The sequence below is a fragment of the Urocampus carinirostris genome, chromosome 18, assembly GCF_059441175.1.
Source record: "Urocampus carinirostris isolate Australia breed hairy pipefish chromosome 18, RoL_Ucar_1.0, whole genome shotgun sequence".
Lineage (NCBI taxonomy): Eukaryota > Metazoa > Chordata > Actinopteri > Syngnathiformes > Syngnathidae > Urocampus > Urocampus carinirostris.
Genome location: NC_142366.1, coordinates 2,154,317 through 2,168,410, shown reverse-complemented (window position 1 = coordinate 2,168,410; position 14,094 = coordinate 2,154,317). Strand labels below are relative to the sequence as shown.

The window sequence follows — 14,094 nt, the reverse complement described above, 5'->3', positions numbered from 1 at the left end:
CATATACCTTTTCATGGCCAAATTCAAGCACTTTTGAAGGATTTTCAAAGCTAAGTTTTCACTTCATCCAAGACCATCAAAAGAAAAAATACGGTATGAAGCATGTATCTAGTAGATCCAAAAATATATCTGCGGTTCACATATGTGATTTTTAATCTTGGGTATGCATCTATCAAGACATAAGATTTTTAGATCTTGAGTAAATCGTAAACATATTTGCAGATAAGAACAATAAATGTGTAAATATTTTTGTGAGTAATTTCTCCCCATATAGATGTTAGGTAAAATAATGGTATAAGTACCTTACATTTTCAGTTGCAGTAAGTTCTTCCCATTCATCTTTACCACTGGGAAATCCTAGTTTCATTTTTTACATGGCCCATAAAAAATGTGCATAATTGATACATTATCCTTCCACTAATAGACATTTTATAGTGCCCTATTTAGGTTTAGCATGCGCCTGTCCTCTTGGGTGAAGCCCATTGGCTGCATTGGCTCCCTGTGCGTTTAAGGATCAATTTGAAGGTGCCTCAATGGTCTTGGCCCATCCTATTTGTCTGATTTGCTTTTATTGTATTGGGCTTTGCGGTTCCTGAGGAACACTGGCAGCGATTTGTTGACTGTTCCTAGGGCGATGACCAAAAGGCACCTTTCCACACATGTTTACTGTGTGCTTTGTCATAATCATAATTTAATTCTATGACTATCTTAGTTTTTATTGTATTTTAACAATTGTGTGTGCCGGTGTATTTGGGGTTTTAGGTTGTTGGGTGGGGATAAAGAAGGGGATTTTGTTGTCTTATTGTACAATGGATGCTTTTATACAGCACTTTGATTTGGATTTGATTTAATGACACATCAAAAGACAATGCTGTACAAGGTAATGCCAGCTGCAGTTAATATTAAGGGAGTAGAAATGCAAGGGAAATGTGTCAAGTGTCATTTTTAGGCAGACTTGTGGGAAACATGGCAATAGTTAGTTTATAGCATCCTCAAGCACTTCACCCGAAATTCAAGCACTTTTCATTCCTAGAAAAGACAACATTAAAATTCAGACATTTTCAATATAGGTTAAGGATAATTGGGCGTGCTGATTATCAGCACCAATATTTGGAAATTTTAGGGATGTAAGTGTTGGCATTTTTATTTATTCGATGGGCAAATTATTTTGGCTGAGTTGCAGCTGAGCCTCTCATTGCCTCTACCCGCCTTCTGTCTCCCAAGCTACACACCAAGCTCCTTCTGATTGGATAAGCAACAAGGGCCGAAGCCACCGAAGCAGGAAAAGGACGTTAGAGCGAAGTAAACAAAGGCAGTAAAAAGTGTAGTTAACTTGTTTTAGGGAAGCACGTTCAGGTGAAGACTGTTATAATAGCTTATATAATAACATTAGTTTGTCGATCAAGTGTGTGTTTGTGACCGAGAAAGAGCATGAAAACCACACTATAGTGGAAGGCTGAGTCATTAACTGTTGCCATAACGTTTGTCAATCAGGCTCTATAACAAAAATACCCAATTTGCGGAGCTTCCGTTGGATTTTCCATGCACTTTTATTAAGTAAATTTAGGTAATGTTGTGTTATTGACGTTTTTATTTTATTTATTGTAAAAGTTACTTGGTCCCTATCGGTACTACCCAGAAAAACCTATAACCGTCAATCCTTAAATTTCATGGATTTCAAGCGCCCGTACGAACCTACCTTTGAAGGATGATATGATGGCGGCATTACCTGTGCTGAGGGAGTTAGTACTGGGAGCTGGCAGCAGGGGCAGGAGGAACAGAAGGAGGACGTAAACCAGTGAGAAGCCATTAAATCGCAGCAAAGCCCCTGTGGGCACACACACAAACATAAACTGTGATGGTTTTTAGCAGAGAGAAAGACATCCAGGCCTTGTTTTGCTTCCCACCCTCCTTACGAATGCACACTTTCCCAGGTAACAACATTTGCTTATGTGCGTGTTGACATACAGCTCACCGCACATGCACGTGAACACACACACCTCCCCCCTCAGTATGGAATGTGTGGGCGCTACCACATGCAGTATATAGAAAGTTTTTGACCGTCCGCAAGGTTCGTACACCTTTTTCATGGCGAAATAAAAGCAGTTTTCAAGCTCTTTTAAAGCCAATTTCTATATTTTTCCAGTACCTTCAAAGTTAGAAATCCTGCGCCGATCAAAAGTTTTTTTTTATTGTTGTTGACTTTGATGGCTAAAATAAAGTCACTATTTTGCTGCCAGTACATACTTTGTGCTATTTTGAGATGTTCTGTGTTCCACAATTTTTATATTGATGGGCTACTATAAACTGACATGAATTCTGCCATTCTGCTTCAGCAATGCACAAGCAGCTTGGCTATGTTACACTTGTTAACAAACACAGAAAGGGCTCTATACGTGTTGGGTAATAACAGAGTTCAATACGGAAGACACAAAAAAGAAAGAGCGTACTGACAGTAGAAAACGAATGAAAATGAGTCAAATTTGGACTTATTTTAATGATATTGATCGCTCTGAAGCAAAGTGCATTCAATCTTTCAATCGACTACTGATCCTTTGCTTTTTTTTTCACTTATTTCATTTCATATTGTTTGCATATTTTTCAGGGAATCTGTGTCTAAATTGGTTACAATAGAATTGTAAATAGTTATTTTTTTCCACATTTTATCTTTTATTTATACCACTCAAGTGTTAATATTTTTAATTTTTATTTTAGTTTTTTTTTTTGCATTTTCAGGGATTTGTGTGGATGTTCGACTTTAAATATGTTCAGTGTGTAAAAATCTAAAAAACTTACTTTAGAAAACTTTTTGATGGATCTGTAAATATTTGTATTTATATTTTATCTGATTCTGCCCCTCCATGAGCTACTCCCTTATCGTGGTGGAGGAGTTTGTGTGTCCCAATGATCCTAGGAGCTATGTTGTCAGGGGCTTTAAGCCCCTGGTAGGGTCACCCATGGCAAACAGGTTCTAGGTGAGTGGCCAGACAAAACGAAGATCAGAAGACCTCTATGAAGAATTTAAACATTGGTCCACAATTTCCCTTGCCCGGACGCGGGTTACCCCGGGTTACCGGGGCCCCCTTCTGGAGCCAGGCCTGCAGGTGGGGTCCGCTGGCAAGCGCCTGGTGGCCGGGCCTTTGCACAGCCCGAAGGGGCGACGTGAGTCCCTCTTCCCATTGGCTCACCACCTGTAGGAGGGGCCAAAGGGGTCTGGTGCGGTAAGAGCTGGGTAGCGGCCAAGGGATGGGTCCTTGGCGCGATGATCCCCGGCTACAGAAACTGGCTTTTGGGAGATGGAATGTTACCTCTCTGTCAGGGAAGGAGCCCGAGTTGGTGTGTGAGGTTAAGAAGTTCCGACTAGATATAGTCGGACTCACCTCCACGCACTGCTTGGGCTTTGGTACCAGTCCTCTCGAAAGGGGTTGTTCTCTCTTCCACTCTGGAGTTGCCCCTTGTGAGACGCGCAGCGCCGGTGTGGGCATATTAATTGCTCCACGGCTCGGCGCCTGTACGTTGGGGTTCACCCCGGTAGACGAGAGGGTAGCCTCCCTCCGCCTTCGGGTGGGGGGACGGGTCCTGACTGTTGTTTGTGCTGATGCACCAAATAGCAGTTCGGAGTACCCACCCTTCTTGGGGTCCTTAGAGGGTGTGCTTGAGCAATGACAGTGAGACCTGGAGGGGCGTGATTGGGAAGAACGGCCCCCCTGACCTAGACCCGAGTGGTGTTTCGTTGTTGTACTTTTGTGCCCGTCATGGTTTGTCCATAACCAACACCATGTTCAGTCATTAGGGTGTACATATGTGCAGTTGGCACCAGAACACCCTAGGCCATAGTTCTATAATCGACTTTGTCATCGTTTCGTCGGACCTGCGACCGCATGTTCTGGACACTCGGGTGAAGAGAGGGCCGGAGCTGTCAACTAATAACCACCTGGTGGTGAGTTGGCTCTGATGGTGGGGGAAGGTGTCGGTCCGACCCGGCAAACCCAAGCGTGTTGTGAGGGTCTGTTGGGAACGGCTGGCAGAATCTCCTGTCAGAAGAAGTTTCAATCCACACCTCCGGCACAACTGTTCCGCGCCTCCATTGTCGAGGCGCATGATCGGAGCTGTGGCCGTAAGGTAGTTGGTGCCTGCCGCGGCGGCAACCCTCAGACCAGTTGGTGGTCACCGGCGGTGAGGGATGCCGTCAAGCTGAAGAAAGAGTCTTATCGGACCTTCCTGGCCTGTGGGACTCTGGAATCAGCTGGCAGATATCGGCTGGCCAAGCGGAATGCAGCTTCGGCGGTTGCCGAGGCAAAAAATAGGGCATGGGAGGAATTTGGCGAGGCCATGAAGCCGACTTCCGAACGGCTTCGAGGAAATTCTGGTCCACCATTCGGCGTCTTCGGGGGGGAAGCGGTGTGCCATCGACACTGTGTATAGTGGTGATGGGGCGCTGCTGACCTCGACCCGGGACGTTGTGAATCGATGGGCGGAGTACTTCGAAGACCTCCTCAATCCCACCGACACGTCTTCCTCTGGGGAAGCAGAGCCGGAGGACTTTAAGTTAGGCTCTCGTATCTCTGTGGTTGAAGTCACCAAGCTGGTCAAAAAGCTCCTCGGTGGCAGAGCCCCGGGGGTCGATGAGATCTGCCCGGAGTTCATTAAGGCTCTGGATGTTGTGGGCGTGTCATGGTCGACACGGCTCTGCAACATCGCGTGGACATCGGGGACAGTGCCTTTGGACTGGCAGACTAGGGTAGTGGTTCCCCTCTTAAGAAGGTGGACCGGATAGGGTGTTCCAACTACAGCAGAATCACACAGAGTTTGCCTGTCCGGTCTACATGTGTTCTGTGGACATGGAGAAGGCATTCGACCGTGTTCCTCGGTAGGCCCTGTGGGGGATGCTTCGGGAGTATGGGGTACCGCACAGTCTTATCCGGGCTGTGCGGTCCCTGTATGCCCGGTACCAGAGTCTAGTCCGCATTGCCGGCAGTAAGTCGGATTCGTTCCCGATGAGGGTTGGACTCCGCCCTCCTGCCCTTTGTCACCAATTCTGTTCATAACTTTTATGGACAGAGTTTCTAGGCGCAGCCTTGGTGGGGAGGGAGTCCGGTTTCGGGGCCTCAGCATTGCTTCACTGCTTTTTGCAGAAGACGTGGTGCTGTTGGCTTCCTCAGGCCGTGATTTCAGCTCTCGCTGGAGCGATTTTCAGCCGAGTGTGAAGCGGCCAGGATGAGGATCAGCACCTCTAAGTCTGAGACCATGATACTCAGCCGGAAAAGGGTAGCATGCTCCCTCCGGGGTGGGGATGAGATCTTGCCCCAAGTGGAGGAGTTTAAGTATCTTGGGGTCTTGTTTTCAAGTGAGGGTAGGATGGAACGGGAGCGTCTGCCGTCATTCGGACCCTGTACTGGTCCGTCGTGGTGAAGAGGGGGCTGAGCCAAAAGGCAAAGCTCTTAATCTACCAGTCGATCTACGTTCCTACCCTCACCCATGGTCATAAACTTTGGGTTATGACCGAAATAACACGATCCCGGATACAAGTGGCTGAATTGAGTTTCTTTCGCAGGGTGTCTGGGTTTTCTCTTAGAGGTATGGTCAGAAGCTCAGTCATCCAGGAGGGACTCTGTGTAGAGCCACTGCTCCTCTGAATTGAGAGGAGCCAGTTGAGGTGGCTCGGGCATCTGATAAGGATGCTTCCTGGACGCCTCCCTCGGCAGGTGTTTCGGGCATGTCCCACCAGCAGCAGGCCCCAGGGGAGACCAAGGACACGCTGGAGAGACTATGTCTCTCGGCTGGCCTGGGAACGCCTCGGGATCCCGTCGGATGAGCTGGAGGAGGTGGCCGGGGATAGGGACGTCTGGGCTTCCCTTTTAAGGCTGCTGCCACGCTACCCGACCCGCGGAAGATAATGGATGAATGGATATTTCATCTGTTTTGCAGGGATCGCCTACAAAACATATGAAGTTACTCATTACTAAATAATCTGGTGTATAAAATTTTATTATCATTATATAAAATAAATAAAGAAATAAATATGATGATCCGTTTGGGAGCCAGGCCAAAACATCCAGTTTTCTAAATCGATCTGTCCTCTTGGGTACAACCAGTAGGGACCGGTGACGCTTCACATGGCAACAGCATAATGAAAAACCACCGGAGCAGGCTGTCAGCTTCATTTTCACACACTTTTTAAAAAAACGTTCTTCCTTAAATGTGTAGCATATAGAGTCAAACTGGCAAGAAACATAACAATGGCAACAATTTCAAGCATTTTCAAGCAGTTCAAGCAAAATTCAAGAATTTTCAAGGATTTCAAGCACCCGTATGAACCCTGCGTCCTTCACTTTTAACTGTGAGTCAGTGCTGCTGTCGAGTCCCTAAGGGTAAGTGAGAACTCACAAAAGTGTCACTACATGCTAATAATATTCTAACAGCGTTAAAAGTAGCGATTCAAGGAAAAAATATAATTAGTTACGTGTCGCCAGGGCATAATAATCAATAAGCCAACACTTCTTGTTGGAAATATTCTAAGCATTTGTGTTCCTCATGAGAATATGTTTTCATTTTCTACAGAAAAAGTAGCACAGCTTGGTTGTGTCTCCTATCAACCTCTTCATAATCCATGCGAGGCACTGGACAATTCAACCATAAACAGTGGCATGACATGCTTTTGGGATTGTTTTGTTTTCAGAAATGTTTAATTTTTGTATTCAAGTAGTAGAATTAGAATTGTATTTATTGTCATTGATATCGAAGTTGTAAAACATTGTATGCAACCAGAATAGACATGACATTCCAGGGTAAAACATATAATAAAGACTAGAGACTATCAGGATGAATAGGCAAAAAATAATAATAATAAAAAAATAAAAGAATAAATAAAATTGGCCTAAGTTGTAATAGTTAATACATAATCGAGTTACTTAACTCAACTGACTGAACTGACATATTTTGCACAGGGTGTCTGTCATCTTTGTCATATCAGGTAATCAGGATTTGCACTGTAAATAACCTCATCCCATCTCTCATCTCATTAGCTGCACCGCTTATCCACAGTAAGGTCGCGGGGGTGCTGGAGCCCGTCTCAGCAATCATCGGGCAGTGGGCAGGGGAGACCCTGAACTGGTTGCCAGCCAATCGCAGGGCACACAGGGACAGACAACTCGCTCATTCACACCTAGGGACAATTTGGACCGGCCAATCCACCTGATTCCATGTCTTTGGAATGTGGGAGGAAACCGGAGTGCCCGGAGTAAACCCACGCAAGCACGGGGAGAACATACAAACTCCGCACAGTAAGTCCGGTAGCTGGATTTGAACCCACACAGGAGGTTCCCGAGACCTTAGAACTGTGCCGCACACGCGCTAACCACTGCGCCGCCGCGCTGCCCATAACCAATAATCTGTAATTAACCACAATTTATCATCGATTGCTGCTATCACAGGTGATGCCTACTGGGTTTTTGTGTTGTGTTCTGTCTTGTGTTGTGTGAACATAGATATATTTTTCTTTGCGTATTGGCCAGGCTTATACCAAAAATCAATGCCCAAAAGACCCAAAGCTCATATTGTTGGTTTTTCATACAAACTACATGATTAATGAATTCTTGAATTTTGAACTTCTTTAGTGAAAAAAAATTGAATTCCGTTTTTCAATATTGTCAGTTTGTGCCAATTAGCTTCAGTTAGCCCAGCATGCTACAATGAATTTAATGTTACATGAAACAAACGTATAATTAGTTGTCGTTGTTTTCTGATTTTGCAAGATTCAAAAAGTTATTTTAAAATAGTTTGTACAGACAAAGTGGGTAAAAGCGTAGAACTACTTCGTTCAGCAACCTACTTAATTAATGAAGAATTCATGAATTTAAAATAGAATTTGTAAAAAGAAAAATATAATTTTCGTCTTTCAACTCCATTGGTTTGCGCTAGTTAGTTTCAGTTAGCCTAGCATGCTATATTGAATTCAATTTAATATGAAACTAAAGCAGCCTATAAATATTGGTTATATTGTTTTTTTTTTCATCTTTTTTTTCTTAGTTTCAAAAAGTTATTTTTGAATATTTTGCACTTGGTTTGCACAAAAATAGTGAACAAACATGCAGAACTATTTTGTTTAGCTAGCTCAAAAAAAGGCTTGCACTACTAGCAATAGCAATCAATTCAAAGTTGTCCCAGAAAAAAGAACATGCCCATTTACGCCTACGTACACATTAAAATTACGAGTTTGACCTTTTTACACTAAAATGACAATTTGATATTGTTAATAATTCATGTATTAATATTATCTCTAAATGTCAAGTGCAGATCATAAATAGATTATGATTATGTATCAGTTTGTCCTCTTTACGTCAATAAATATCGGATGGAATGTAAAGTTTTAAGACACAAACACTTGACAATAATATAAAACATGGGCTTAAACAGCCCGTTTTGGGGTGTGCTTATAGTCAATGTTGTAGTGTTGCAGTAGTATTACTGTAGTTTTATTTTTGTAGTATCACTCGAGTAGTACTTAGTGGTATTTTTGTTGTATTTATGCAGTCAGATTTTTGTCGTATTTCTGTAGTATTTTTGCAGTATTTGTGTATTTTTATTTTTGTAGTATTCTTTAGTATTTCTACAGTAGTATTTTTGTAGCATTTCTATAGGATAATATTTGTATTATATCAGTAGTTTTACTGTATTATTGTAGTTGTATTTTGTAGTATTTGTGTTGTAATATTTTGGTAGAATCATTTTTGCGATATTTGTGTTGCTATATCTATGTATTTTTGTATTATAGTGTTACTGTAGTTGTATTTTTGTAGTATTTCCGTAGAAGTATTTCCATCCCAGTACTTTTCTAGTATTTCTAAAGCATTTTTAAAGATAAGTGTAGCTGTATTTTTGTAGTCCTGTATTTCTATTGTAATATCTATATTATGCTATTTCTTATCATAGTATTTTAATATGTTACACCTCATTTGTAATAATTTTAGTAGTATTTTAGTTGCAGACACAAAAAAGAACAATGGGGACAAAGTTGGCACAAAACCCCATTTTTTTTTACAAATGCCATATTTACTATTCTATATATATTGATATATATATGTACATATATATATATATATATATATATACACACACACACACAGTATTTGAACACCTGAGAAAATGAATGTTAATATCTGGTTCAATAGCATTTGTTTCCTTTTACGGAGGTCAAACAATTCCTATAGTCCAGGGGTCGGCAACCTATGACACGCGTGCCAATAGTGGCACGCGAGGGGTTATCCAGTGGCACGCGAGCGCACGGCAAAATAATAATGATTATGTTTTAAAAATGCACATTTTTACCAAGAACTTAGACATTTTCAGTTGCGCACCGTGTTATTTAGAGGCTTTACGTTAGCGCCTCTCCTCCTCTGCTTCGTGTGTCAGTGTGTGTTTGCGCAGCGCCTCGCAGGAGAGATTCGTGTTTTAAACTGGCCAACGAAACACACGCGCGCGATAAATGAATGAATCATGACGGCTCCGAAGGAGAAAACATCTCTTTATTTCCAGCGGCCGTGGACAGACAAATGAGGCTTTGTGCAAAAAATGACTGTGCTGTTTAGTGCATTATGCCTCGAGAGCGTTGTACCTCGCACAGCAAGTGTTAAACGTCATTACGAGACAAAACATGAACTTAAATCCAAGGATGGGTCTGTCAAGGCGGGGACATTAAAACGCATAGTGTCCAGGTACGGCAAAAAAACAAAGACCCTGAAGAGCTATGTCACTGCTAAAAACACCAAGCTATCACATTGCTCACTGCCTAGTAAAGCACAGAAAACCATTTATCCATCCATCCATCCATTATCAGCACCGCTTATCCTCAGTAGGGTCGCGGGGGTACTGGAGCCCATCCCAGCTATCTTCAGGCAGTGGGCAGGAGACACCTTGAACTGGTTGCCAGCCAGTTGCAAGGCCAACAGGGACAGACAATTCACTTGCTCATTCACACTTAGGGAAAATTTGAACCGGCACCAAACATGCATGTTTTTGGAATGTGGGAGGAAACCAGAGTGCTCGGAGGAAACCCACGCAAGCACAGGGAGAACATGCAAACTCCACACAGGAGGTTCGATCTGATTACTTCAGAACTATGCAGCACACGCGCTAACCACTGCGCTGCCGTGCTGCCCAGAAAACCATTTACTAATGGCGAATATTTTAGAAGCGTGTGTGTGCGTGTATGCTTGTTTGTGCATGTGTGTGCGGTCATGCATTCTGCTTTGCTTCTGTTATTTCAAGTTTTGATATTTTCTGCAACAAGATATCATTGATGAATGGTATGATAGCTGTCCATAGCACTTGCTTTTTAATTGTAGTTCACTGTTAATGAAGAATGATTGATTCTGGTTAAGTCTAGTGTCAAAAAGTTGAAGTCATGGATGGCTACAGGCCTTTCCACTTGTTATTCGCATTCATTTTTTTGTTGATTATTGAACAAGAATAGTGGAAGACAAATTGGTCAGTTATACCAGTGTTTTTCAATCAGTGTGCCGGGGCACACTAGTGTGTCGAGAGACCTTGTCAAGTGTGCCGCTGGAATTTTCCCAATTTCATCTTTCCAAAAAGTCAGGCCATTATTCAGTATTTTTGCAACTTTCAGACGATGAACTGTAATAGTCATCCATATCAGAAGGTGGCAGTAGATTTTTATATACTTTTTATGTACTAATTATCTGCTCTTGAGGTAGCACAGTACGTTTAATAAATTAATTTGTTTAATAAAGCGGTTTAAGATTGCACTGTAAAAAATAAAAATAAAAAGCACATTCTTTTTTATTTTAAGTATTATTTTCTTTTTTTATACAGTAATTATCTGCTTATGAGGCAGTACAGTGAAATATTTGACATAACTTCATTTTCAAACATTTTCGACAGACGGTGTGCCTCTGAACTTTTTTATAAATAAAAGTGTACCTTGGTTCAAAAAGGGTTGAAAAACACTGAGATATACGATTAAAATGTATATCCATGTTATATATTTGGACTGGTGTAAAATTACACCTCGGTTGGATATTAAAAAAATGTTGTGCAATTCATTAAGTTGGTGTTGCACACTGATTTACAAGGAAATTTGAAAGTGGCACCGAAAAGGTTGCTGACCCCTGCTATAGTCTTTCACAAGGTTTGCACACACTGCAGGAGGGATCTTGACCCACCTCTCCACATAGATCTTCTCCAGAACGGTCAGGTTTCTGGGCTATTGCTGAGAAACACGTAGTTTAAACTCCTTCGAAAGATTTTCAATTGGGTTCAGGTCTGGAGACTGGCTGATATGCTTCTTACGAAGCCACTCCTTGGTTTTCCTGGCTGTGTGATTCAGGTCATTGTCGTGTTAGAAGACCCAGCCAAAACCCATCTTCAATGCTCTGACTGAGGGAAGGAAGTTGTTCCCCAAAATCTCACAATGCACAGTCCCAGTCATCCTCTCTTTAATGCAGTGCACTCGTCCTGTCCCATGTGCAGAAATACACGCTCAAAGCATGATGCTACCACCCCCATCCTTCACAGTAGGGATGGTGTTCTTCGAATTGTACTAGTCATTCTTCTTTCTCCAAACACGCTTTGTGGAATTACGACCAAAAGGTTCTATTTTGGTCTCATCTGACCACAAAACTTTCTCCTATGACTCATCTGTATCATCCAAATGGTCATATGCAAACTAAAGACGGGCCTTGACATGTGCTGTTTTTAGCAGGAGAACCTTTCGTGCCATGCATGATTTCAAACCATGACGTCTTTGTGTGTTACCTACAGTCACCATGTAAACGGTGGTCCCAGCCCTTTTCATTGACCAACTCCTGTCGTGTAGTACCAGGCTGATTCCTCACCTTTCTTCAATCATTGAGACCCCACAAAGGTATATCTTGCATGGGGCTCCACTCCGATTGAGATTGACCATCATGTTTAGCTTCTTCCATTTTCTAATGATTGCTCCAGCAGTTGACCTTTTTCCACCAAGCTGTTTAGCAATTGCTCCCTAGCAGTTTCCAGCCTTGTGGAGTACAATTTCGTTTCTGGTATCTTTGGACACCTCTTTGGTCTTCGTGATGTTACAAGTTAAAGTTTTACTGATTGTTTGGAGTGGACAAGTGTCCTTATGCAGTTAACGACCTCAAACAGGTGCATCTGATTCAGGATAATACATGGAGTGCAGGTGGACTTCTAATGGACAAACATGTCTTTCAGGGTCAGAATTCTAGATGATACACAGATGTTCAAATACTGGTTTGCAGCTGCCTCACACAAATAAATTGTTACAAAATCATGTGTTGTGATGTATGGATTTTTCTTTTTAGTTTATTACTCTCACAATGGACATGCACCTATGATGAAAATTTCAGGACCCTCCATGATTTCTAAGTGGGAGTAATAGCAAAATAACGGTGTTCAAATATTTATTTTCTTCAAATGAAATGAAATGATCTGCATTTCTAGAGCGCTTTTCAAATCAATCACTTCCCAAAGCGCTTTACAGTGTGCTTCACATTTCCCAATTGCGGCCTTGTATTGCAGCCATGTAAGACGCTAATCTGCTTATTGGGGGTATTAGGGGTTTAGTGTCTTACCCAAGGACACTTCGACATGTAACGCGGACAAGACGGGATTCAAACTGGGATCCCCTGATCCCAAGACGAGCGCTCTACCTCCTGAGCTACTGCCGCCCCATTTACTGTATACACATACACATATATATATATATATATATATATATATATATATATATATATATGTGTGTGTGTGTGTATGTATATACATATATATATATATACACACACATTATATATTTTACATATATTACTATATATATATATATATATATATATATATATATATATATATATATATATATATACGCACACACACAAATATATACTATACATACGCACACACAATTAGATTTTTACCATTTTGGACAGGCCGTAGTTCGCCCACCCCTGATCCGGATGCTCAGCACCCCTAAAACTCTGAACCTAAAATGGCCCCTGAGTTAAAAGACAATCTAAGAATCACAATATAGTAATCTAATAAGTTATGTTGACGAAAGAAAGCGAACCTGCAGTGAGGCTGAGTGGCAGAACAATCCTGAAGATGAACCCTGCCAGCAGCAGTTCGGAGGTCGGACGTGGCATGGTTCCGCTTGGTCCAGACCCGCAGCGGAGCCACCCTGGCCCTGCTGCCGATTCTGGGGCGGACTGTCAGGGATGTCCCCGCTCGAACCGGACTAGGAACGCCGTCTGGGGCATCCCGTTAGTGGACACACACAAAGTGTTCGAGCCAACGTGTGAGCTGCTTTCAGCTTACACTTCAAATAAAACCAGTTTAAAAAAAAAGAGAAGAAAAAAGTTTCCTCTTGTCCCGTTTTCGCTTAAATCTTAAATCTTTTCATTTCGTTCGACTTTTGTGGTTCCAAAGAGCAGCTGGAAGCGCACAGATGTTTTCAGCCTTTTTTTCTTCCTCTGACGAATTTTTGTCCTCAACCACGCCCCCTGCCACTGATTGACACGCCTCTAACAAACCCCCAAATTACAACGTCAGCTCTTTTTTGGTTTTATTGTTTTGTTTTCATGGCGACTTTCCAGATGCTGGCTTCAAAACACACTCAAAGGAGTAAAATAAATAAAAGTACAAGGGATCAAGATTCACGGTTGCTTTTATTTCATCATGTACCAGAACATGAAGCTACAACCACCTCACTGCACATACTATGTATTATATATTCAATGGAGCAGGGGCTTCAAACTAATTTTAGCTCGGGGCAGAAAGAAGGAAAGAGCGAGAGCGAATAATCGAAGCGAAACACAGAAAGAAAAAGAAAAAAAACAAAGAGGGGATAAGAGAGAGTGCGATGGCGAGAGAGTCGAAGACCAATAGTTAAAATGAGAGATACATTGATGGAGCGAAAGGGAGAGAGAGAAAGAGACCAAATGAGACAGAGGAAGGGAAGAGGAAAAGAAGAGAGGGAAAAGAAAGACAGGGGAAGAGAGAAAATAGATGTGTATTTTGTATTTTTTTCTTTGTTTTTTTTTGGTAAGAAAATTATTTTTTGTAAAAAAACTGAAAAAAAAG

The 14,094-nt window shown here is 42.1% G+C and overlaps 1 protein-coding gene across 1 annotated transcript in view; it reads right to left on the bottom strand.

Moving 5' to 3' along the window:
• The window catches only part of LOC148348006 (piezo-type mechanosensitive ion channel component 2-like), a 31,051-nt gene extending 17,619 nt beyond the window's left edge, over positions 1-13,432 (bottom strand). The window contains exons 1-2 of the mRNA XM_088322163.1: positions 13,082-13,432; positions 1,730-1,828 (exon numbers count right to left, since the gene is read on the bottom strand). Coding sequence (XP_088178289.1) covers positions 1,730-1,828; positions 13,082-13,157 — 175 coding nt within the window. The 5' untranslated portion in view covers positions 13,158-13,432. The remainder of the gene's footprint in view (positions 1-1,729; positions 1,829-13,081) is intronic.
• Positions 13,433-14,094: the final 662 nt, after the last annotated feature.